Source organism: Labrus mixtus, chromosome 15 (genome assembly GCF_963584025.1).
Source record: "Labrus mixtus chromosome 15, fLabMix1.1, whole genome shotgun sequence".
NCBI lineage: Eukaryota > Metazoa > Chordata > Actinopteri > Labriformes > Labridae > Labrus > Labrus mixtus.
In genome coordinates, this window is record NC_083626.1 from 17,691,148 (window position 1) to 17,718,549 (window position 27,402).

Here is a 27,402-nt window from a genome sequence, read left to right on the forward strand (position 1 = left end):
AAATCTTTGATATTGTCATGGTTTGATGCCACTATTTGTTTTGGAAAAAAGGCTGTCGGTAAAGGCAACATGAAAATGTAGCAAATGAATTCATTGCGGCACAGTAAAGTTAACAGTATGGCAAGGGATGAGTCTATTTATCTAAGGGAAGTTCTGTTTGTAAATCTAAAGTACTTTTGTCTTTTAACCATGGCAATTTAACAATGACAATAACAATTTTCTGTTTTCCCCCAAACCATTAGATTCATCACACTCCTGTATATTACACACACTCACCAGGAGGATTAGGAGGATGTGCAAGAGTCTGCAATCACTGATCAAATATCCCCCCCCCATCTGTCTGGGACTCCGGTCTGCGGTGGTGGGCTGTCACCCGTTCCTTTGTACGCCATTAGCAGCCACCTGCATGTCAGCAACCACAACACAACCTCAAGAGCGACAGTGTCATGCGCGCCATAGTTATTTGTTAAGCAGCCAAACATCTGAGCTGCAACCATAAGAATGGATTGTGTATTTATATCAACAAATCGTGAAATACTCCCTTTTGAATGTCTAGGTACCAACTAGGGTCTAAGGTGGAGGGTTCAATCTGTTGGTCAGTTGAACAAAACATGTTTAAGATTTACTTTATTGATTTGGGCAATAAACTATAAAGACAGGATGATAATCATCACAAAGAAGGGTCTAAAACTAGGGAATATTTGACCTTTTAATTAAAAAATAACTCTTCTACATCTTAGTTTACTATCAATCATCTTATCGCCCTATAAATTCAGCCCTGGTGCTACACTTTCTGAGGGCAAAACTCGGGAGTCTGTGTAAATTATATTTACAGAGAGAAAACCCAATCCACACTGATGCATATGGAACATAATCTGTAGTGGGACATATAGAGCACCATGCTCTAGCAGCTGCATTACTTCCTACATGCTCTTTATTTCTCGGGGGGGGGGAAGGTTAGGAGATAGAGCCTTGTGCCTGAGAGGTGTTTATGAGGAAAGGCAGCTGTTTAGCTCAGGCTACGACCACAACACGGGCTCATGGGTATTTTTAAGATGTTGGTTGGCTGAGGAAGAGGAAACATTAAATGGTGTTTTAACAAAGCAGCTGATTGGCTGCTCCGAGGAGACGGCAGCAGCAAACTCGTTTTGATTTCCTGTCAGCTTCAGTTAAAAAATAGATGAAATTCAAAAGTGTAGATGACTGTTTTTAAATTACCACCATCAAATGATAACACGGCGTGGATTTTGAACGTGACCATACAGTATATCTATAGCTCATTAAGGCAGTCATCCGTGTTAAGCTAAAATGACACTCAATTTATTCTCTCCATTAAGGCACACTGGTTGCGTAAACCCCACCTGTCAGCCTGTCGAGCTGAGAGCCATCTCGCCGCGACCTGTGTGAATGGAAACCGTGGCTGTTCCAGATGGCTTACCGTGATGTCAGTGGAGGGGATCAATGAGGTGGGCACTGCGAGGGACCTGACAGGAATGGTAAAGGGGGCTGCTCCCACAGGATGGTCAGGATGGTGTGAGGTCTGCGGGTTGCTGCTCTGAGCCCAGTGGAGGATTTTTGACATTCAAGAATTTTCCCCAGTTGATGTAAAGATTACCTCAGGAAAAAAACAAATGTGGTCGTAGGAAGAGAGAAGGGTTGTATTTGGTGCAGAACTCAAATAAATAATGACACAAATGTCACTGCAAACCAAATCGAACTCCCTCTGTAATTGTGCTCTTTTGATTCTTGCAGCAGCTACCCCTGAGGAAACTCCCTAACCTATTTGTTTTTGATATTTAGAACTTTAATTATGTATTATATGAATATCAAAGTGTGTAAATTAACCTGCAGTGTTCCCTCTTGTGTGCTCGTCCAAATCCATCACACAAATGTTCATCCATATAAGGCTGTTTGACTCAGCAGAGCCTATTTGGCATTCTCTGGAAAACAGCAAAAAAAGTAAAAACATTTCCACTGGGCTGGTTAAATGATTGGGGCCTTTCTTCAATCACAGCTGGCAAATGTTTTGTAGGTCTGAACTCAGAGTGCCTCCGTGTGGCTTTGCCTCAGTTCAAATATATGAGCGATTTCACTAAATAAATCTGCCAGGCTGCCTGGCACCCAAACTGGCACCAGTGTATGACTGGTCAGCCAAAGGAAGGAGGGAGCGAGCCCAAGAGTGTAATAAAGACAGGCAGTACGTTTTTCAAGTGGTTGATATCCTGTGGTAGCTGGCACTCTTCATCCACAAGTCATGGGTTCCAGAGTTTTCAAGAACTACTATAATGTGAAGGAATGTGTGGCTGACGGATCTGCATAGTATTATTATATTATTATTGTTGACTAGAAAATATGAAAATAACAGATTATGTTTTTAAAGAACTGGGAATTTTTTGTGACTTTTTTTGGTTTCATTGTTTTTTTTTGTGGTTTCCTGTTTAATTTCCTATCAAACACAGGGTCAGTTGAGGAACAGCAGCACCAGAGCTGGAGGGGATTCAATGTCTCACTGAACGACACTCAAACCGGTCTATTATGTGCAGTGACACATAGATATAAATGTGCACCTTCCAGCTAAGTCTTGTTTAACTCTAATGCTTGTATTACGTGGCAGTGTAGTTGATTGGAAGGTCAAAAACAGACTTTTTGAAGAGTAAAACTTCTGTTTCTTGGGGGAGTATAACACTGCCTCTCCCAAAGACAATGTTTTCTGAGAAGAATACATCCCAACTGAGATTTTTAGCGTTGTATATCAGGTTTTAGGTATCAACACCTGTCACTTATTATATTTATTTACCATAGCCACACAGCGGCCATTTCCCTCTGACGTCATGCTCAGTGTGGGAGGCTTAAATGCCCCTTGACATTGTACCGTGCTGTTCAAGATCTACAAATCCTTACAAAACAGAGAATTTTACAAACTTTTATAACTTCACTCCTTCTGGATTAAACAGCAACCAAAAGGCAATGATGAACTTAAACTGGTCCATATTTCAAAATGAAACAATAGATTTATTTGACATATTTTGATCATTTTGGGTTTTTACTGATAAGCAACTGAAGAGACAATGGTTTGTGAAAATAAGACAATTTCAAAATTACATTTGATAATGCATAGCTACCCACAGCCAGGTCCCAAAATGAACATTCAGTTAGCACAGCCCTTTTTTTTTTTTTTTTTTTAAAGGTTTATTTTTAGATTTCTTGCGCACTTATTGGAGAGACAGGACAGTGGACAGAGTCAGAAATTGGGGAGAGACAGAGTGGGGAAGGATATGCAAGAAAGGAGCCACAGGTCGTACCTGAACCCTGAACCAACCACTAGGGCACCAGTGCCCTGTAAGATTGGTTACAATTGCCTTCCCTATCACATCTATAGTTCTGTCCATTTACATCAGAATTGAATAATTCACAGACCCTGGTAAAAACTCCACCCATCCTCTCTACTATATAACAATAATAATAATAATAACTTTATTTATATAGCACCTTTTAAAAACACAGGTTTACTGCTTTGACAAACAGCAAAAACAAGAACAAAGCAAGCAAAACCAAACACAGAAGAACATAAACAACAGCAAGAGCATAACAAATGCAAAATACTAAAAATAATTAAATACAATTCAACAGAAAAGAACCCATAGTGAACGATACCCAACAGACATATATAACCCGACCATCACAAGAACCATTATAAGAACCCAGGCAAAACAAGAACCCAACAACACGAGCTGAGACCAAGAGGACCAAAGATTTAAAAAGATGTAAGAAACTAAAAGAGAGAGAAAAGAATGGGTAGAGAAAAGAAAACAGCAATAAGAAGGTAAGAGCAGTAAAAGAAATAGAAACAAGTGGTTAAAGGATCAAAAAGACCAAAAACTATAATATTAATAAAAACAAAAAGTAAAGATAAATATAAGACATAAATAGACAAAGTAAGTAAGATAAGAAATTACCAAGTTAAAACATAAGAGGAGTTAAGATAAGAGCATAAATAGTTAATAGTTAAAAGTAAGAAGTAAAAGAATATAAAAATGGTAAAACCAGTAAGAAAAGACACCAAGAAGACGACATCACATAAAAGCAAGTCAAAAGTACGTTTTAAGAAGGGATTTAAAAGAATTGAGGGAATCTGCGAGTCGTAGCTCCTCAGGGAGGTCGTTCCAAAGTCGAGGGGCCCTGACTGAAAAGAATACTATGATTTCAGATATAGAATTGTTCAGTTGGAGAAAGTTTTGTGCCATCCAGCAGTTGATATCGTTTAGACAGTTTCTGACAGCAGATAGGCTCCTAGCGTCCTCAGGTCTCAAAGGAAGGTATATCTGTGTGTCGTCTGCATAGCAGTGAAAGGAGACTTTGTGGCGTTCAATTATTTGGCCAAGAGGCAGCATGTCAATGGAGAATAAAATGGGACCTAAAACCGAACCTTGCGGTACACCACAGGTAATGTTAGAGGTAGAGGAGGAGTAGTTACCGATGGTGACCGCAAAGGTTCTTTCTAAAAGATAAGAGTAAAACCAGCTAAGTGCATATATCCTTCTGGATGGTACGTCATGGCTCTAGTCGCTCTTCTTTTGTTGACCTCCTGCCATATGGATTAGGGAGCCTCAGAATAAAGAAACTAATACATTCTGTAAAGGCTACTGCCTGTCCTTAGACTGCCTCCCACTGTCACAGCTGTGCCTCCACCTTAAAACTAGTCAAATCAGATTGTTAGATTGTCCGAGCCCATCTCTTGTGGCTTCTCTAAACCTTTAAATAAAAGCATTCATGCTCTCTCTTTTCACTGGGATAGCATAGGAGTGCACAAACCCAATTTAGCTTTGAAAAAATGATCAAAAGAAATGGAGTAGTGGATGTGAAAATGTTTTGGAGCTATCGTTTTTGACAACTACTCTGAAGTGTGATAGTGTATGTTTCTTTGATGACAAAGCCAGCAAAATTGGAGAAATCACGAGACTCTTCAAACTGCCCTTTCTCAGACACAGTCAGTGGTTCACCTCTTACTTCCAAAGCAGATGTCTTCATCCTGCACAGGATTTTTGTTAAATGGCAAACAGATAGTTTTTTTATATAACTTAAACAGTTTATATTTCCTTTAATAGGCTACTTTTCTTTTTTCATTTCCAATTTTTAAATGTCAATAAAAAAAATCCTGTAACAAGCTCAGTAGTCAAACTAAGTTCACTTTTATTGGAACATCTTTTATAGCAGCATCAGACCGAGGGCAGGCCAGATGGGAATTAGATGGTCACCCATGAAACTCAAACATCAGCCTCTTTATATCACAGAGCAGTTTGTTATAAGACACCCATAGGACACTGCCTGTGCAAATCTGCTGCACCAATCCTGGCACAGAGCTCTGAAGTTGTTCGTCATTTGGATTAAAAATCGTAAAAACGCTGTTCCCATCTATCATGAGCATCACTAGAGGGAGTAACAGTGAAGCTTGTGGATGAAATGGCAACACACAGCCAGCATGGTAAACAACTCTGCAGGCAAGACGCAGCAGCACCAGCCTGTGCTACAGCAACAATCACAGAGACAAAGTTGTTTTTCATAATATGCAATTTGTGCACAGTTTTTTAATAGAGAAAAAGCTGCTTGAACACCCTACAAATAATGAATCCAGACATTCTGAGTTGGTGTGAGAAAAGATGGAAAAACATGCACCGGCAAACTCCATATCCGCCTCCCCTTTCTCCCACAGCAGCTGCACAGAAAGTACTGCGCTGAATGCGACCTGCAGATTCATAAAACTTGAAAGCCCCGCCCACTTGACAGCAGGCGTCTGTTTACGAAAAGTCACGGGAACAGCATGGAGAGAAAGGTGCACAGCAGAAAATGTCATTCCGTGCTGCCAACAGGGGGAACAACTAGACTTTGCGGAAAGCCAACTGCGACCGTCACAATGTAGTCCGTCACGTTTGTTTGAGCCAAATTTGGATGCTTTCTGACATCTGCATTTGAACGTGGAGCTTCTTGTGCAGTGGGGCTGCTTAACGTGCTTAAAGGGAGTATTTCTCACTGAATAATCAGCCACACCGACTTAAAACAATGGCGAGGCGTAAAAGGCGCAACCTACAGATTTGCTGCGCTTAAGCCAAGACTGGACTACACAGAAACATCTTCCGGGCTTCTGCAATACAAGTGGGGAAAGGGGAAAAAGGTACTCGGGGCGTTATGGAAAGCCCGACCGAGAACCCTACCAGGGCTGTGGAATATTTGAAGGAGCTCAACAAGATCATCGAGACCCAGCAGGAGTTGCTGGAGAGGCAGAGGGGAAGGATAGAGGAGCTGGAGCAGCAAGTGTCCGACTTGTGCACAGAGAACGTCTGTCTGAAGGAGGAGTACCAGCGGCACCTGGCAACCTGCAGGCTGCTGCAGGGCAGCAACAGCCTGGTCACACTGGGAGCCATAAATGAGCACATCACACAGGAAAAGTAAGACAAAACATCAATTCCTAGTTGTATTTATCAAAGTTAGATAATCTCATTCTTTCACTGTTTAGTAAAATCACAAATCATAAATATTTAAAGTTACAAATTGCACTAGTGTTAGAGTAATTATTAACAAATAGTTCAACACTGCCACACAGTGATCTGCAGTTGCAACATGACTACATTGTCATTAGATGCTTTCCCTTTACTGTAGCCCTCTGATGTTTAGAAAATAGATCCTTGAATTAAGCACCGCACAGTTATAGAGGGAGTTTTCCTGACCATATTTGGCAATGTGCAAGAAAGCATTTGCTGATAGCACCCAGCATGACCAAAGTGTTGGTTGACAAATTAGTATTTTTCTTCGATAGATTATTTCCTGCCCAGTTGTGTTGTGTCTTTTTTCATTTGATGTCTACAACTTCCATTGTGTGGGAACAGTTGAAATGTTTAGCAAATCCAGCTCCATTCCTCTCATACTAAACCGTATTCATATTCTATTGCCAGAGCAAACTAAATTGTTAATTGTCTCTGATGATTCTGCTTTGTCATCCCTATTTCTGTCAGTGTCTAATTTTCCTAGATATTACACTCTAGAGTCCAAACTGTGTGTGCATCTTAGAGCTCCCAGTTGTGTCAAAAGAGGATTTCATGTGCACGGAGAAGCACATTAATCCAGGACACGGAGTGCAATAGCCACAACCTCGGGGTTGCAAAGGCAAGCTCTTGGGATGGATTCATTATGCAATTATGTATTCATCTTGGCCCTTCCTGCAGGCAGTGGGTTAAGCCTCGCAGAGCAGAGCAGGTTTAGGGCAGATGTAGAGGAGCGTTATATCAGCAGAGCTTTTAAAACCTTGATGGTCAGACCCGCTGTCAGGATTACGCTCCATGCACATTTTTGTTTTGAAGTTCACACTCCGTTGCCTATATCTCCAGAACACCTCTGCACGCAGACATTTAACTCAGCGTTTGACAGGCAGCAGGATCATGTGATCATACTTGACCTTTGTGTCCAGGCGATGTCTCCATGTCACGAAGATCAGTGGCAGCAAATCAATACTGATGACTCACGGACTGTATGTCTTTGCTGGCTGATAAAACCCGACTCATGAGATTAGGACGCACTGTAACACTGACCTTTAGCTCGCTCCCTGCATAAATCTCTCTCAGGCTCTATGGCAGTATTTGTTCTGATTTCCCTGGAAAATCAGTCCGTCTCCATCGCTCATTCCGTACTGTCACAATATCTGAGCACTATTTCAGCCCAACCCTGGTAGACCGGCACAGAGCTTAGGGCATAGCCTGTGGTCACCCTGGTGAACCTGACGGACAATGATAGCTGTTAATGATGCAAAGTGTGGTTTATGGAGGATACAGGATTTAAAATGTCATTTAAATGTTGTGAGCAGTTAAAATATAGCGGGGATCTAAAGCACGACTGATTCAAAGATTTACAAAAGGTCATTGTGAAACAGAGAAATAGCATTTAAAATGTGTTCTTCAATTCAATTCTTCCTTCAACTTCTTTCCACCGGCCATGGTCAGTGAGACAATGCCAACCAGAACACTTCAGATACCCTTCTCTAAGACTTTCCATCCAGACTCCTGGTTTTCCCAAGGGATTTCGAGGAATCCCAAGGCTGAGTGTCTTCTCTTAATCGTCCTTTGAATGCAATCTTCCAAAGGGAGGTACAGGCATCTGCTTGAATGCTTAAACACATTTTTAAAAGGTTTATTTTTGGGCTTTTTATGCCTTTTGTTTTAGAGATAAGACAGTGAATAGAGTCAGAAATCAGGGAGGGAGAGAGAGGGGAGTGACATGCGGGAAAGGAGCCACAGGTTGGCATGGAACCTGAGGTCTACAGCCTCTCTACATGGGTACCACCAGGCTACCAGCACCCCTTGAATGCATTTTAAAACATTGTCTCAGGCTTTGCAGACTTGTTGTTGGATACTTTTTATTTCAAGCTATGCTAGCAGCAGGGCTCTATTAGCAATAGCTGTCTGTTGGTTGGTCTACCCATTGCTTCCCCCCCTAGCTTAAATGCCTAGAAAATATCTTAATTTGTCTAAGACTTTACTTCAGGACTTAACTAATGACACACCATCAGTCACAGCTTTGGGTTGGTCAAACATTAGAACTTATTTTTTTAGCATTTATCTGAAAGCACTGCTCTGCCTAAACACAGCCTCACAGTGTTGTTATGTTGGCAGTAGACTGTCAATCTTGTTGATGTTTGTGAGACTAAATTCTGCAACAACAAAAAAAATGTGTAATGTGTGAAAATAATATTACTTTCAGTAGACCTTAGTTAGTCACCTGAGTAGCTTACTGACTGCCTATACCTTCTTTTTTGTCTTTTGTCCCTTTATGGTGACAATTATTGATTTATTAGTTTATTGCATAGACAGAGAGGAGACCCTTAACCCCATCATTTACACATTTTGAAATACTTCTTGACACCCCTAACAGATCTACTTCCTCTGAGTGTGGCAGCCAGCTACTCAAATGTGTATAAGCTGGTGTTCACTTTGGACACATAAGAAAACAGCTGAGAAATCATCAAAAGCATCAGAGCAAGTCTGCACAACATTATCAGCAAACAGGAGAGAGTATAATTACTTTTACAGGGCACACTAAAGACCTGTCCTCCATTAGAATATCCCTTCCATTAGCAGAGGAGAGGCACACCCAGCTACCAGTGACATGATAATCTTTGATTAAGGGTGACACGTTTGTTTGACAGTATGCCAAGAATGTAGACACACTGTCTTTGTGCTGTAAGGCCTGTCTGTCTTTTCCCCTCTCTCACTGGTGGTTGTCATTCTAACTATGCAACCAGGAACTGATGTACCCCGCTAAATAAGCCGTAAGGAGGAGTTTAGTAAAATACCTGCAGTTTTTTAAGCTACCGGTATTTAGTTTGAGTTCAGTAGCCGCCGCTCAGCGCCATGTGGTAAATATAGGTTTTATGGCGTTGTCACTACCTGGCGAGCTCACATAAACGGAGCTTAGGTCTGTTGAAGGGTGGTGATGCTGTTTGGGTTGCGAGGCCTATAAGAGCCCTGTGGTAGTTTATGTAACTTATCAGTAGTGCATAAGGGAATAACTGGAACAGTTCACTTACCTCACCTGCACCAATCCTATTCATTAGGGCACAAATATATTTTGTGTATTTTAAATAGAAGTAAGAATACCAGTCCTGTTTTGTGTGCTGTATGATTTACATTACATACATCTTTTGTCCAGTATTCAGTATCCACATAATATTCTTATGGGTTTACCAAAGTCCCTGAAGCCCTCAAGTGTCTCTGAAAGGGTTCTTCTTTGTTGAAAACTTTGGGAAATATGCTTGTTTTCTTGCTGCTGTAAAACTTAGTTGAAAAGAGGGATATAACATTTTCATGTGTCGGACGCTGATTATGAATCTACAGCTGCATGAGAGATGTTTTGCATAGCATAGCATAGCATAGCATAGCACAAAGACTGGAAACAGCTAATCTAGGTGAGTCCAAAAGTTACAAAATCCTACCAGCACCTCTGAAGATCAACAAGTAACACATTATATTGTGTCAGAGAACCGGGAGGGAAAAAAAACTTACGTACATAATGCCAATTGATTTTTCTTATATGCTGAGTCATGAATCATCTTGCTGTGGCAAGCTAACTGTTGAGCTCATGCTGGTTGTAAAGCTTTTATGAGGATGGAAAATAAACATGAGGTGGGTCATGGGAAGTTGATATTTTTCTTTGCATGTTATTCTCAGCCTTCAGTGACCATGCCTTACACCTATGTTATTTTCCTGCTTTTGTAGTTCTTACTTCTTTTCTCTTTTGCTTGTTTAAATCGACATACTGCTTGTGTAATGCACTAGTGCAGGTTGACACATCACATGGAATTCTTAGTCCAATTTACTCTCATCTCAATGTAGACATACCTGTCAGTTGTTAGATTTATCTCCTTTTGTAGTTATTTCTATCCGTTTCCAATTAGTTATCAGCTGTTCTGTCAGTTACTCAGTTATTTAAGGTGTCATAATTAAGTCATTTTTTTTAAATTTAGAATGTAAGAAAACTGTGTTACAGTCAATTATGTTTAAAAACTAGTTATGTATAGACCGTCCTCTGCGGAATGAAACACAAGATTGTTTTCTGTTATCTTGGGTTAACCCGCCAGCCCGTGTGTTGTTTGAACATTTTTCCCTTGCACACTCCTTTTTAAAAACACAACTCAGAGAGCAGGAAATGTGATGCATCACTGATAGTGGATCCTGGTCTGCCATGTCAACAGATTTCTCTGTAAATTCTGCTGAACCTGCTTCCACGCACGGTGTCCGTCAGTATGCCATGACGTGCGGCTTTTTTCACTTGTATTGGAAATCCTTTCGATGTGCACTGACCCCGATGTCCATCCATAAACTCGCCCACCTGAGCTATTGGATGGGCCGATTCATCAGAGGAGGAGCTTCACAGATTTTGAAGTTCAGGTTTAAGAATAGGTAAACAGATGGTCGAAGCACCCTAAGAATAAGCAATCACACACAGATCAGGTTTCTCCTGCTCATGGTTACGGAGATGCCTGCTGTGTCAGCCCTTTAGTCCAGCAGTATTCATGCTGACCCCATGCAGTTCTCTCTGCTAATGGTGTGTGTTTTTAAACAGCAGTATACTGTAACTTGTATCCCCTGTGCTCACTTAGGAATTAAATGGCAGCCATAACAAACGATTGAGTTGCACGCTTTTGAAAAAAATCCTTAATAATGACTTTTCATGGGCAGTTAAGTCTGACTTCAGTAAATGCTTTTGCAGACTTTCGAGTGCACACCTGGTCCGTCTGGCTGTTAGTAGTAAATTTTAGTAGCAGTGATGGAAAGCAACCATACAGTATACAATTACTCAAAGAGTACACTTACTTCTCTACTGCCTCCACACAGTTTCAGCAGATGGCTGTTAAACATGAATCTGGTTCTGCTCGAGGTTTCTGCCTCTTGCAGTTTTTATCTTGCCACTGTAACTTTGCTAAGTGCTGTGCTCAAGATGGATTCATGTTGGGTCTTTGTAGATAATATAACAAAGAGTAAGATCTACTCCTGCTCTTCTAAAGGGTCCTGAGATAACATTTGTTATGAATAGCTACACAAATAAAGATTGGTTGATTGAATAAAGAATGATTGTTTGATACAGTTCAGTTTGACCCCATTTTACTGCATTCATCTGCCAGCCTTAGTAAATAGTAAATAGTAACTATAACGTTTACAGTATTTTATAGCAGGGAAAATCACACGTCTCCAAACTTTGTGAAGTATGAAACATATGATGAGTTTATAGAATGTGATGAATTGCTGGAGATTAAACTACAACAGTACACAAAGAAGTGAACAACAAAGCAACCCAAGACAACGAACATGAAACATGCACATCAAGGCAGCAGTAATATATAACTCCAAAACCCTTTTATATAACAGTATAACACTGAGAGGGATCTCATTTCTGCATAATGATGAGTTCTTTTACACTTTTTGTTTTGAGTAACATTGGCAGAAAATACTTCTATATGAGTGATGATTTTTAAAAATGAAAAAAAAACTTCTTCCACCACAAGTAGTGAGAAACAGAAGTCGAGTTGAGATGTTCATTATGCATGATGGAGGACATGTTGATCAGGGTGGATCCACTGTGATTCTGTGAATCTGTTGTGACTTGTTATGTAACAGTGCCTCTCTGGCTCTGTAATCTTCTTTATTATTTTCAATGCTGGATGTATTTACTCACCCACATTTAACATTCCAATACCGTCCCAGGGCCAGATAGTCAACAGAGTGGAACAAATATTAAGGATGCTGCCGTCTTGGCAGGAGAGATAACTTGTCATTTTATGCTCTGCCATGTTTCAAAGCTTTATTTAAACGTATTGTTTCTTTACACTCAAAGCACGTTGGGAGTTTCCTACCCATTTCCCCACAACAGAGAGCTGGACCTTTATTTGTTTGCTTGAACACCTCAGCCATTACCACAGAAAACGATATTCAAAGGAGCGTCACATCTCAAATAGGTGCTAGATTTGAGTGTGCTGCCTGCAGTGTTTGTGGACTCAGATATTCTTTTCAGACAGTCATTTACATTCTGTACGATTCCCATTTGGTGCAGAAGCATAAGTAATCTTCAGTGATCAAATATTGATGAATAACATGACAAATCATTGCAAATTCAAACTCTCCCCCTGTTAATGCTCTAATGGAGCTAATATGAATGTTAGAATGGTGATGAATGAAAAGCAAAGCTCTCAAGTTGTCGCTTCTGTGCCAGACCTCAGCCAGGATGTGTGCCAGAAACAAAAAACAACAACATTTGAATTAGATGTGCAGGCTGTATGTATAGAGTACAACCATACTTTGTGTGGTTCACAATCATCGCACATGTTCAGCTGCTATTGACTGAAAAGCCTCTGGTGCTGAAGATCTGCACTTCTATTTTACAAGTTAGAGTATCCACAGATTGGTAATAAGAGTTTATGATGGAATTTCATCTGTAGAAAAACAGATGTTTAGTTTTGAGAACACTTTTCTGATTGTGTGTTTGACTTATTTATTTTTGATTTGTGGCTTTCATCTGGTCTAAAATCTAAATTGAATCGAGGAATAATAATCTGTAACCAGAATGTCTGATGTAGTGTTACAGGATCTCAACTTCACTCTCATGTAGGATGTCAGTGTTTGAACTATTGCTGTAATGATTTCCCTACAAACAGGAAATGAATCAGTTATTTGGATTGACTGATTTTTGAAAATAAAACGATAAACATTTGATGGTAGCGTTATGAGGATTTGTTGCTTTTTCTTGTCGGTGCACTCATCAACTTTAAATTTGAGACAGTTTGTTTGAACCGATCAGGCATCAGGTCTAAACTCTGAAATAAACACACGTCTCTTTTATTTGAAATAACGAGTTGAGAGCTTTAAAGTGCATTGTGATTTTACATAGGGTCACACATTGTTATTTCCTGTACTTTAGTTTATATTATCAGGGTTTCAGTATACATTAGTATTTAATAACAAACAAATGTAGTCTTTTACACAGTATACAGTAAGGTTACATCTCTGGTCAGTTTGTAATCCTGTCAATCAGAGGAGGTACTTTTAGGTTCTTGATTTTAGCTTTCCCCTTATTCTCTCTCTGAACTCCCTGGTGGTTTATATAATGACTTCTGTTTTAGTGGCAGTGACTGTGTCTTGGCTTCTTTTTATTGTAATTTGCAGCCTTGGAAAACCTCAGCTGCCTTTGCTGAGTCCCCTGGATGGAGCCTGAAGACTGCAGATTGGCAAGTTCATAAATGGGTCATCCCAAGCCAGTGTATCAGCTTTAGCATGTGTTTTTGGACCCCTCAGGAGGAAATAATAGCATGATGGAGAAGGCTTGTGGCTGCCGGCGTCCACTCATTTACCCATGGATCTGCTGAACAATCAGTGTGCCAAACTGAATTTACGAGCACATGAACTCCATCTCTCCAGCTAAGCCCCCTCTAATGAAATACCCCTGCTAGATTAATGTCTACGCAGGGATGATTTGCGTTCAAACCCACCTATAAATCTCCACCATCGGCCAAAGACTGTTTTCAACTTGCATTCAAAGTCAACTTCAGGCTGCTTTCCTCTGAAATGGACTGTTCCTCCTTGTTTCTCTGTGTGGCTGCAGGAAGCCAGGTAACTGCTGACCTCAGGTTCCCTTAATCAGGTCTATTAGGACAGAGTAAAGGTTGGACTGTGTCCTTTGATGTAGCTGGTTGCCCTGCAAGAACAGCTAATGATGGCTTTAATGCATACTGTTGGCTTTTTTAGATACAGGGAAAGGCCACGCCAAGGAGAGAGGGCCCAGCCGAGTGAGAGTCAAGCAACCAGATTGGGTTTCGACCACCAGACTGTACTACTCTACACTGCCGCCGCTGTTTGATTTAACTTTTAAAGAGCAAAAGAGCAAAAAAAAAAAAAAAAAGTCCTGCTTTTAAATGCTGTGACATTTGCTAGGCTAATACTGCTGAATGATTACAATTTGTTTGCATGTTCAGAAGAATCTGCTTTCTTTAGGCTTCTTTTTCAAAACCCATACATTCTGAATTTGTACGAAGACACATCTGAAATCTGAAAGTTGACCTTTGTGTCCCCTTAGGTTCTATCTGCAGATAAAAACATATCTTTGTTAACATAGGGTGTTTTACTAAACATGTATAGATTTAACTAAAGCCTCTATCTGCCTACAGTGTGAAGCCAACATATTGAATTTACATGCTCTTCATTCTGGTTTGCACCTAAATGAACTGAAAGATACCCTGTGGTGTTTTGAACACTAGTTTGAGCCATTTTTTAATTGGTCCCTGTTTTTGACTGCTCTTATGAATATATGTTTGCAGGTTAGGGTCCTACGCATTAAATGGTAAATCTTAAGTGGACTTGAGCTTGTATAGCGCTTTTCTAGTCTTCTGACTACAGAAAGCGTTTTTACAATGCATGTCACAACAACCCATTGACACCCATTAACAATTGGCGCACTCTCCAACAACAGACTGCTATGGAAACAAAATCCTTGAAGAGAGTGGGAGCGAACGGCGCCGTAGTCAAGGCGCTGATGGGACTCATGGCTCGCAGCAGAGTGGGCCGTCATGTCTTGCCCCCCTGTACACGTCAAAGGACTCGCAATTGTGTTCATGTCAGCCGTGTGACTCAAAAATCGGATCAGAATCAGCAGATTAGGTTACCCTTTGACAAAGCTAGGCCAACTATTTCCCTCTATGTTCAATGTTATTAAGTAAAGCTAGCTGGTTTCATGCTCTATAGGTGGAGGAGGCGAGGAGATACCTTCACCTGCCTCAGCCTGCCCAGAGTGTTATTGGGACTGTTATAAATTACTTTGTAAAAAATACAAAACAATTGAGACATTTAAAAGCACATTAAAAGCAAAAAACTCTTCATTGTTATGTTAGTTGGGAAAAAATAGTCTTTCTCGAATACGGTATGTGCTTTGCAACCTGATGCACTTAGTATTAAGTTTCCACCCTTTAGCTTCAAGCTAGCTAAGCCTTCAGATTTGCCCTCTTTCATCTTTCCAGAATGTGATCAACACTAAAGTAGCACACTTGCAGAGGCTAAAGTACAGTCTCTTGTTCATTCTTTATCTTCTTCACAGTTGAACCAATTATCCGTCTCACAGCTGTCAAAACCAGCTGATGCAGCAGCTGAATCGAAGGCAATTTGTAGCCTCGTACCTGTGGAGAGCTGTTTGAAAGGCTGCCACTGGTTTTCTGCCAAGTGGGAACGCTGTGTGTGTGTGTGTGTGTGTGTGTGTGTGTGTGTGTGTGTGTGTGTGTGTGTGTGTGTGTGTGTGTGTGTGTGTGTGTGTGTGTGTGTGTGTGTGTGTGTGTGTGTGTGTGTGTGTGTGTGTGTGTGTGTGTGTGTGTGTGTGTGTGTGTGTGTGTGTGTGTGTGTGTGTGTGTGTGCGCGTGCGCGTGCGGTGTGTGTGTGTGTGTGTGCGGACCCCTGACGAGGTGGAGGCTGAGTCAACAGCTAAACACAGATGAGGAGCTCCTGCTAACGCATCTTTTTAGTTATCAGCTAGATGTCAAACATGTACTCCTTACAGATGGCTGCGCCTGTGACAACCGACATTCTGGCTGAAAATTCAGTTGGAAGTAGTTTGGAGTCATGTAAACAATATCTGTATTAGTAGCTCAAAACAACACCTCTGTAGTTTTTGTGCGGATTTGTTTTTTTTTTTTAAACATATTTGATATCACTGTCTACTATTAATAGTCAGAGAGTGTCAGTTCTTTCCATTGCGTCTGCTCAAAGGTGTTGAACTCTAATCTTTGTGTTTCCACTCTGGCTGATGGTATGTGCTTCTGCTTGTGTTTCGAGTAACCCTGGAGATTCAGAGGGCTGATCTAAATCCATGCAATATGTTCAGGAATGCAGCCAGGGTGAAAGTGAGATTTGCTTTTTATCCAGCTCCGTCTTTGCTCGGGTCAGGTGCTTAGGAGAATCAGGGTTGGAGGAAAAGGGCACTCCACCTTTTATGCAAAAAGGCCTGTCAGAGATCTTGTATATTTCTGTCAGATTTGATTAAACTGGACTCGACTTAAATGTCAAACTATACATTTGAAACACGAAGGCTGCATAAAATAAAGCTTTGCATTCCTAGTGAGGCATTGGCAAGAAATAACTTCACCTTGTTTTTAGATCTCTGCCAAAACTTTATCATTATATTTCAGATCCGTGAGCTCTAAGACGGATGACTTGTCTTCCAAAGGCTCATCAATAAAGGCACCGCTCCCAGCTTGACAACAACACTGACGAGTGACAGAGACAGTACATCAAGTTTAACAGAACCAGCACCTCTGCCGCTGCATTTCATGCTCTTTGTCATTTTCTCTGAATAATATATTGACTATAAGAGCAATGTCAGGTCGGTAGATGGTGAAAAATGAAAGCGAGAGAAGGAAGGAGGTGGACTGTTTTTGTAGCAGCTTTCAGCAATGTGTGTAAATGTGTGTTTAAAGTACTGTAACCCTCCATTTATGAAGGGGCAGACAGCCTGTGGGGGTCACACACCAGCAGCTCCTTAGAGAAACATAATTTGACAGCAGCAGGAGAAGCAAACCACTACAGAAGACTGGACTGACTCATTAGATCTGCTTAGCCAGACACATTTCTGCCTGTAATTAGTCGCTGATTAATACAGATCATTTAGATCTCAGTAATAGGAACGCCACAAGTATGTAGCGCTTTGAGGGCTGAACCCGTGATGAATGCCCTTCATTTATTCACTGGACTGAGGAAAAGGCCGAAACCATGCATGCAACTTATATTGGACAAGGAAGAGAAAAAATCAACATGAAACTGAGAAACGCTGCAGCATGCTTCATCTAGAGTGCAGAGTTCTCTCTAAGGAAAAGTCATCTTGTAAAATACTAACATTAACTGGGAAATAACGTACAAGAATGGCAAGCTTCTCAGTGCCCCTGTAAGGAGCCTGTCAGTGTGAATGATCTGGTACAGCCGAGCACAGGTTCAAGTCATTGATCACGAGGTGACAATGTCGTGAATGGAGATCACAACGTTGCAAAAGTGATATTCTGTTTTCTGGAGAAAGTTTTGTTAATTCGGTGTTACTTCAGATGTAAGTTACCCTTTTTCCTCACAGCTTGAAGGGGTGTATTTTTCCCCTCACTAAAGCTAGCAGCATTTCACGGCTGTCACGGTTTCATTAGAATGACACAGTATTCAGCAAAGCCAATAACTGTTGGGGTAACTTGGGGAATAACTCCGGTCTAAGCGGTTCAGTTAAGGACTCTGTGAAGTTCATAATGGAATTCCTGCTGTTAGCTTCCTCAAGCATGTTTGAAGATGAAGTTAGGGGTGCATGTCCTGATTCTTTAAGTTGAGGGATGGGTTTAGAAAAAAAAAAAGGGAGAACGGGAGCCAAATGAGAAAAGAAGAATACAATACTGTAAGGCTTTTCATGGAGTGTAATCTCAAGTACACACACCTTTAAACACTTGAAAACATGCCATCAATCACACACCTTGGACCACCTTCTAATTACCTCTGAATTTCTTCTGGAGGAAATAGCCATTTTCTTCAATGCCTTACACTGTTTCTTTTTCCTACAGGTGTAATAAGAGTGGCAAAGAGATGAAGTGCTGGAAGGCTTTTCTTCAAGACTTAACCCTACTCAATATGTTACAGCATAAAAAAAAAAAAAATAATGGGTTTGTAATTACATTGAGCAGTGCCTTTTGGAAAGAGGCTCGGAAAAAAAAAAAAAAACGTCTTTGGGGAATAGTGCCCAAGAAGACTTTATGATACACGGTGGTGCTGTATTTGAAAGTACAGGAATTGATTTATCTTTTAGAGCTAAAAACACAACAATGAGAGTTAGATGTTTGGATCTGTGGAGCTGTGTGGCCTATACCGTTTGTGAAAAAATCTAGGCAGGGAGCAAAGATTAAATGAGCAGACTTGTGCATTTCTTCAGTCGTGTCCAGTTGCACTTACTCTTGCAGAAAGCTAGATTGATAAACTGAGTCAGCATTTTTTTTTTTTTTCTCGCTGGGCTGTGCCCTCTGTCCATATCCTCCATCACAACAGGAAACAGACTGTCCTCCTTGTTGCTACACTCTGAGCCAAAGGGAAAAAAAGGGCAAACGTGTAGGCTATACCACACACACACACACACACACACACACACACACACACACACACACACACACACACACACACTCGCAGGAAACACACACACACACACACACACACACACACACACACACACACACACTCGCAGGAAACACACACAAGCATAGCTGCACTGAGTTAAAGGACAGGTTAAAGACTGTGACATGACAATACAGACAGCAGTGTTAGCTTAAATTGAAGTATCAGATGGGGTGATGTCTTAATTCTGCCACCAGAGATTTCACTTCTCTTTACATGGGCCACCGTGGGAGAAACCAATCTCCCTGCTTGTGTTGGCCGTCCTGTGGAATGAAACCTCCCGTGGGATTTGGCGTTTCATGCATTATTGAAACGTCTTTGCGAATGCACCTGAATTAACCTCAGTAGCCTGTGTTTCAGTGCAGAAGAAAAACTGATTAACTTGCTTTCTATTTAAGATCTACTGCTAAGGTGAGGTCATAAAATGTGGAATTCTTTCACATCATAGTCAAATAAAGCCTTTGTCCAGACTGCAAGAAACAAATTGAGCAGAACTGGCAGTCAATATTTTTCTTTTTGTCTAGACTGCAAGTGAAATGAAGTTATCACAAATCAATGTACCTGTTTTGTTTGTCCACATTCCGAAAGAGCAATTTCTCTTTGTCCGTACCAAAGTTACATCATTAGTGTCGCAGTACCTCGAATCAGATCAGCACAACTCCCAGTGTTCCTCTGCTCTCTCTATTCGGTTTCACACTAAGAGGAAGGTCGGGCAAATTGCAGTGTGAAGGCATTACAATTTCATGACAAGGAGAAAATAATAAAAGTTAAGTGCGCTTCTGTTGCAGCTTTAACTTAACAAGCCAGTGGCTCCTAAATTGAGGGCACGAAGTGGTGAAGTTCAGCTTGAATAATAATGATTGATCACTCCTCCTCACACTGTGTAAATGCACCAAATGGTTGAGAGGCTCACAGAAAGTACTACAATATCAGGCACGACATGGATAAGGATCGTTTGTGGAGGAGTAGTAGTAGTTATCTTAAAATGTGTGTAGAAGTAGGAGATGTAGAAGTGTAATGTAAGTAGTGCATAGGAATATAGAAGTAGTGGGGTAGTAGTACAGTACATGTAGTTATAGGAGTAGAGGAAGGAGGAGTTGTAGGAGTACTAGTAAGAGTACATAAGAGTAGGAGATTAATGTTTGGTGGATGGATGGATGGATGGATAGATAGATAGATGATCCCAAACTGAGAAATTGTGCTGTTACAGCAGCAGGTTATCAAAGCAAATAAAACAATATAATATATATACACACACACACACACACACACATATAGATACAAAATATATAAGCCCTAAAAATATTTTAAAAAATAAGAATAAGCTTGAGGTAAGAGATGTAAATCTGCAAAAACAGTGATGAAAGTTGTAAATGTTCAGTAACGTTCTAGAGAACTGTGCCAATCCAGAGCTGTGCAAATTCAGAGTTGTGCAACAACTGATAAAGAGGAGCATTTGTAGTAAGAGTCGTAAAAGAAGTAGGAGTAGCACTGTTTCTTTGTTTATTTGTCAGGATCCCCATTAGCCGTACCCGAGAGCTCAGCTATTCTTCTTAGGGTCCAGTGGTAGTAATGGAGGAAGAAGTATGGAGAGAAGTAGTAGTAGTAGTAGAAAAGCAGTAGTAACAGTAGTGGTGGTAGGAGTTGTACTAGTATTAGTTGTAGCAGTAGAAACAGTATTAGAAGTAGGAGTGTAGGGGTAGAAGTTGCAGGAGTGATAGAAGTAGTTGGAGTAGCAGTAGCAGTGGGAGTAGAGGTAGAAGTATGAGTTGAAGCACTAGTAGTAGTAGGAGGCGGAGTAGTCAGGAGTAATAAAGGAAGTATCTAATGATAGGAGTAGTAGTTGCATGTGTAGCATTTGAAGAAGTATGTTGTTGTGGTTTTTCTGCATGTCACAGGAGCTGTCCAGGGTTCTGACCACTTCTTCCTCCCTCCGATTCGCTCTGAAGATGTTCTGCCTGCGCGGTTGGTTGCAGCAGTTTATACGACAGAAAGATAATTCAGCAAAAATCTCTGTAAAATATGGTTTTGTTCGCATATTTCTCCCAGCGATGCATTATAAACACAGCAATCGATAGCCGCAGTAATTGCCACTGGATCTTTGACTGCGGTATGTGTGTCAATGAATCTCATCCCTTCACTGCTTTGTATTGACCCAGCTTTATTCCACACTCATAATGGGGTTTGCGCTAATGAAAACAGCAGTGGTCTCAAGCTTGCTCTGTGTTTTATGGAATAATTAAAGGATGCTGGGATGTCTTTGCCGATATAGCGGACCATCTGAAGCAGATGTTTAAGTAATAGAAGGGGTTCGGCAGGAAGGAAGAGGTTGTCAGCTATTAAAGTAGAATCAGCATCGTTATTTCTCCAAGGAAGCTCCACAAAAAGTGAACAGTACAACCTTTTCTAAGAATCCCCTCTACAGCTACACTTCCTTATGGTACCGTAATGTCAGTCGCTACTGGAATTTAACCATGAATGCCTTATTGTTTTCTATATGAAATGAGTTTATGAGCCGCCAACATGGGGGCTCATAAATCTTCCCCCATGCATCCCAGCAGTCAATTTATTGCCCCCTTAATGCTGTGGTTCACTGACCAGGCTACATTTTTATTTCCGCGGTAAAAGAGTATATTTTCTGTTTGCCATTTACCGCATGTATTTCTCAAAGTACCTATGAAATTTCATGACCAAAATGGAGACTACAGACTGAGTAACAGAAAGACGTTATGCATGGAGAAAAGAAAGTCATTGTTAGAACACTTGGAGAAAGATGTATGGCTGCAAAATATTGATACATACCAATGTCTCAAACCAAACTGTGAAATCAACTAAGAACTGTCAGTGTTAGTAATTGTTCTTTTTCTAAGTTGGCAGATTTGACATTTCATTAAAACAAAAGCACAGCTGTTAATAATTACATGAATGATGTTATTTGGAACAACTCGGTTCTTACCTGCATGTAATAGTACCTTATATATTAATACAATTATTTACGCAATGAATGACATTGTTTTTTTGTGATCAACTTTTTAATTTCCTTTTATAACAGACAGAGTTAAACATAAACCCTGTGGCGTTCCCTCCCTCCCCACCCCATAGGTCTCTATTATAAAATAAATACTGTGTGCAGGGAAAACAGATTCCAGAACATAGATAAAAAATAAAATAATAATATAGCGCTTACAGCAGTTTGTTAATTCTTTCTAGCATCGATTCCCATGCTGAGATGGTGACAGCTGCAGCACCATGCACTCTTGCCACTGACAGCTCCACACCAGTGATAACAATATATGTGTTAATCCACTGTTTTTTTGTGACTGCGTGTGGGGGTTTCCAGCGTAAAGCCAACATCTTTTTGGCTGCAGTGATGCCTGTTAAAAGAATACGTGTATTTATACATGTTAGTTTTAATGAGGTTGTATCATTCAGGAGCAGCAGAGCGGGAGAGCATGATCAGATAGAATATCACAAACCTCACCCCAAAATGTTTTAACATCCCTGCATTCCCAATACATGTGCATGTAGGAACCTGTGAGTCCTTCTGTGCACAATGTGCAGTTTGGGGATGACAGTCGTTTCATGAGATAAGCCTTTCTTGGAGTTAGATACGTCCTATGAGTGTAATTGAAATGAATCAGTTGGTGATCAGGGTTCCTCGAGGCAATCACAATCGAGGACCATATCCTCTTCCAGTCAGGCTTAATCTCTCCAGCATATTGTTTCAAGTCGCCAGCCCATCCCCGTGCAATAGGCAACTCTTTATAGGAAGTTGTCCGGAAGAGTGAGTATGTCTGAGAAACCACACCTTTTATTCTGCCCATTTGGGGCAAAGAAGGAATGCAAAGGATGCCTGGTAAGTGGAGAGTTCCAAGGTACTCCGTATGCTTTCATGGATGCACGCAGTTGGAGGTAAAAGAAAAACGATGAGCTTGGTAAATTAAACGACAGTCTTAAATCATCAAAATTCCGAAGCCCACTGTCGTTATGAGTGTCAGCAAACGTATGTACCCCTTTGGTTCTCCAAGATGGGTATGAGAATGGTACCCCCCCCAGTGTGAAGAGAGTAATTATAAAAAATTGGGGTGTTAAGATGCCATCCACACGTAGTATTGGATTCTTTCTCAGCAAGGTGCCGTATTGATAATAGGAAACTCATTATGGGTCCAAGACGCAGTTTTGTTCGTTTCAAAGGGACAGCAGAGTAAATCAGATCTTCTAGTTTATGAGGGGATGCTAAATTGCTCTCTATCGGTTTCCAACAGGCAGCCGAGTCGGGATTAAGCCAAACTGATATTGGTCTCAGAATAAATGACCAAAAATAATGTTTCAAATTAGGGACTGAAAGACCACCTTCCGATTTATGGCGCTGAAGAGTTGTTAACTTTATGCGTGGTCGTTTCCCTCTCCAAATAAATTTGGTTACCAAGGTATGAATTCTATCCCAATAATCAGCTGGGGGCGACCAAGGAATTATGGACGAAAATAAATTTATCCGTGGTAGTATATCCATCTTAATTATTGATACACGAGCTCGTAAAGAGTTTGGTAGATAGGCCCATCTTTCAAGGTCTGATTAAATTTGACTATAAATTCCTTGAACGTTCTTATTTGCAATATTAATTAGTGAGGGGAAAATGAATGACATTGTTGACCATCCAAGTGTCTTGTCCTTTCTAAGGTGTGTTGGTTATGGTTTGCATGGTATATACAGATCTAAATGTAATGAACCAGAAATTTGAGTTTCATAAATTGTATTGTTCTTGCAGATTTGCACCTCTGGGAGTCGTAGGTGAATGTTCTAATTTTATAGTATATGCACACAGGCTTCTCTTGTACCAGGTATTTACATTTGGTCGTGTTTTATACCAATGATTCAAGCAGGAGAGTTTTCAAGCTGAAGAAGAACTCTTACTTATCTTTGACTCATCTTAAATTGGTTGTGTCTGAAATCACACACTCCTTCTCTACTGCCTACATAGGGAGTTCTCTGTAGTGGACTACATAGTGCACTCATTCGGTGTAAAAGAAAACACTTTTTGAACACTACTCCATCTCTCTCATCTCTCTCCATCAATGACATCATTGCTGACGCACAACTTAAACATGCGGCTTAACACCGACCAAGGATCAACAGTATAAAACAGTATGAACTTCACTGATAACTAATATAATACTGATCCCTTTTCAATAAAACAATTCAAAGTAATAAATAAATATAAAGTAATGATTCTTCAATAAATAATAACACATATCTTCACACCACATCTCATTTATGTGTTCATATAGTTCTCGTCTTATCGTGTTGTCATCATCAGTACAAAACTAATGTTTCTCGTTTGTACATCCTCCTAGATTTTTTAAAAAATTCCCCCAAATATTCACTTTTCTTGTGTGACCGTGTTCACACTCGTCACTCCTCTCGTCTGTCTGCCACCAATGAGAGTGGTCAAACGTCACGTTCCGCTCGTCAAAGCTTTGAACTGCAATGCTGCTGCTACTGCTTGGTTCGTGACCTGTTGTTTGTACACTACTTTCACAATGCATTGTGCACAATGAGTCCAACATATACTGTGTGTGTACATGATGGTGCTCACTCAGATTTTAACAACACTACAAAATGGTGTAAGCTCTACATAGTGCAGTGTGTGATTTATACAGTCTGTGACTCTCAAACTGAATTAGTAAAAGGGAACTCAGATTCATTTTGGTAATTAAACCTCTGTGATTTTAATTTTATGTTGTCTAAGAAAAAGGCATTTTCAAGAGTAATGTTTCAGACCATGGGATGTTTCCTGATTTTTATTAACTCTGTTGTATTATGGGATATAAACTTTTATACAACCAACAATTCCTCAAAATTACCATTCAGTTCTTCAACATGAAGTACAAACTAAAAGCTTTGGGTCCTGCAGTTCAAACACAATGCTGTATTTCTAATGGGCACCACAGTGCCATACAGTATGTGACATTTTCAGCATCCTCACTGGTATATTACACTCATGTTGCAGCTGCAGTTGAAAGTGTGACCGCTTCTTAGGACGCCAGATTGATCTAGTCAAAGCACCACCCTGTCTGCCAGTTCTCTAAACCTGGCTGCTGTAATGCTGAATCAAGTGATGGTGGTCAGCGAGGCGTTTTGTGACTCTGCATGTCATTATCTGCTTTACTTTCACACTGCAGCACTCTTGTTTCTACCTACCTTTTTTTCCCCTGTGTTTCAGGGCTGAGTTTGACTCTCACAAGATGGTCAGGTACGTCCAACTGTACAACTTTAAAACAATGTACTCTAAACCTTCACTGCACATTTTCCTGCCCCCCCCCCCCCCCCCCACACACACACACACTATATTCTCTTTACAAACTTCTAAATCTTTCTTTCTTTTGAAGGCACTTCACCCGGCACTTTCATGAAGACATATTATGTATGTCTTTTGATTTAAGTGTACTCCAGTATATAACGTATAAAGCAGAAACATGGAGCTATAGCCGGAATAAGTGTTTTTTGCCTCTGTCTGAAGCATTGAGGCGGGCATGATATGGTGCTTTATGATGTTTGTGGATATTACAGTGAGCAGAAAATGATGAGATTTTATGTCAAGTGCAGCACAAAGTCCCATTCCCCTGTTGTTGGCTTGTTGGCTTGCTGTACTTTAGTGGCTGGAGATTTGTAGGGGTGTCTCTGCAGAGTAAAGATGTGGGCTGATTTAAACTGTAATGTGAATCCATCACTGCTGTGAGCACTATCTAGAAATATGGCTCACATGTAGGGAGTAAATGGGCTTCTCTCGCCGGTAAACACACTCTTTATCTGCAGCTCCTCTCTTTAGGGATGCTTCACTGTGGGATCCAAACAGCCTCTTCCTCTGCCTCTGTGTATTAAGGACCCGTCTGTTTCTAGATGAGCTGAGCGTAGTGGAGCCTGTCCTGTGCTTTAGTCAAAATTTTCCAGGCCATGTCTGTTTCTCTCCTACAGTGCTTGACTGTCTGGGCTTCTTCAAGCCGGTCTTTCTTCTGCTCCAAATGTCCCATTACAAATTTCAAGCAAATCCAGAGGGGCACAGCCGGGAGATGTGTGCCAGTCTTTGTCTTTAGACTGTCACAGTAAAAGTGTCCGTTAGAGCGGGAGTCGTGCATGTGAAGTGTGTCTGCCATTCAGAAGCATCCCCTCCGACTATAATGTTCCAAAGAAAAGAAAAAGCCCTGCAATAATGAATTTAATTCAAAAGTTTAGAAGTTTAAGATTATTTTCTGTTACACATCTTTGCCTTGGGTTCAAAGTGCTTCTGAAAAAAAGAGTGATATATCTGGAATAATAAACAAGCTATATTTAATAAGGATAATCATATGGTGTGTTTTTTTTTACCATGGTAGGTTTTTTCAGGTTCAAGCACACAGCTCTGTAAATATTTAGATAGCATAATAAAAATGGATGCCTTGTTTACTGTGAAAAACATCTACCTGCAAGTACAAATACTGTAACCTGATCCTCTGTTTCACTTCCATCATCTCTGGCATCAGCCTTCCTCCACAGATCTCAGCACTCATTGAGATGAGTGAATAAAAAAAGCTGAAAAAATGTAAAGAAAACATGATCTCGTTTAATAAAAGCTCTCTTCAGCTCTATAGTTTGGCTGAAACTGATATAGTGTTAAGTACCATGCAAAAAAAAAGAAGATTAAGAATAATTGACATTTCTTTCTGTCATCTTTGATCATATCATCACTGTATCTCTGTCCCGACAGAAGTGTCCTTTAGATATGTGGTTGTGAATTTTGGCCACAGTTCCTCCCTTCATTAATGTGAAGTGTTGGCATGCCAAGACTTCTATTGTGTTGCTTCTTTATAACATTTCGTCTTAACATGTACAGATCTGCCAGCCGATTTTAAGATCATGTGACTTGTTGGCAGCTGCATACATGTGCTGGATGCAAACGTGACTCCTGCTCAGCTCTTCAATGAATCAATGAACAGCCTGAGAGCAGTTCAACTAAAGAAATATCTCATCAGACATATTTTCTATCAGTTTGGGCAGTCATCTAAGAAAGATATGTATTTATCTGAAAGGAAAGACTGCACAATTGAATTATACAAATTACAAAACTTGACAGTAGCTGTAATAGCTGCAACTATTAATATCAGCCTGACATCTATTATCAGTGACATATTCAAATGAATCTTAGAGCTGCCCAACTTTAACCTCTATTAAAGATAATCCGTCCTCCCTGTTCCATCATCAAAGCATTTGCCAACATTAATATTAGACTGATTGTTTTTTTGTTTTTTTTTATCATACTTAGCTGTTTGTTAATACTACACATACTTCTACCAATATTAATGACATTGCAGCTTCATTTTCCAAGCCCAGCACAGTTTCAGCAGATGGCTGTTCATCATGAATCTGGTTCTACTTGAGGTTTTGCCTCTTAAAGGAAGTTGTCCCCTTCCTGTGACTTTGCTAAGTGTTGATTAGTAGGCTACTGTTCTTATGGTGGAATAATGTTGCCTCTTTGTAGATGATAAAACAAAGCGTTAGGTCTTTTACCTGCTCTTTTGTAAAGTGGCTTGAGATAATAAAAAAAAATGAATTGGCGCTTTACAGTTAAACATTGATTGATATTTTCTTGGTATAGGGCTAACATGTTAAAGCATAAATTCCCCATAGTGTAAGTACTGAGCTCCATCACACTCCTCCATG

General features: G+C 40.4%; 1 protein-coding gene across 3 annotated transcripts in view; it reads left to right on the forward strand.

Annotated features, from left to right (window-relative positions):
• The first annotated feature begins 5,813 nt into the window (after nucleotides 1-5,813).
• LOC132989349 (IQ motif and SEC7 domain-containing protein 1-like) overlaps nucleotides 5,814-27,402 on the forward strand; it is a 94,235-nt gene continuing 72,646 nt past the window's right edge. The window contains exons 1-2 of one of the 3 annotated variants that reach the window (XM_061056933.1): nucleotides 5,814-6,443; nucleotides 24,929-24,958. In XM_061056933.1, the coding sequence (XP_060912916.1) occupies nucleotides 6,184-6,443; nucleotides 24,929-24,958 (290 nt within the window). In that variant the 5' untranslated portion in view covers nucleotides 5,814-6,183. The remainder of the gene's footprint in view (nucleotides 6,444-24,928; nucleotides 24,959-27,402) is intronic. The other 2 variants (XM_061056925.1, XM_061056926.1) reach the window with 2 other exon arrangements.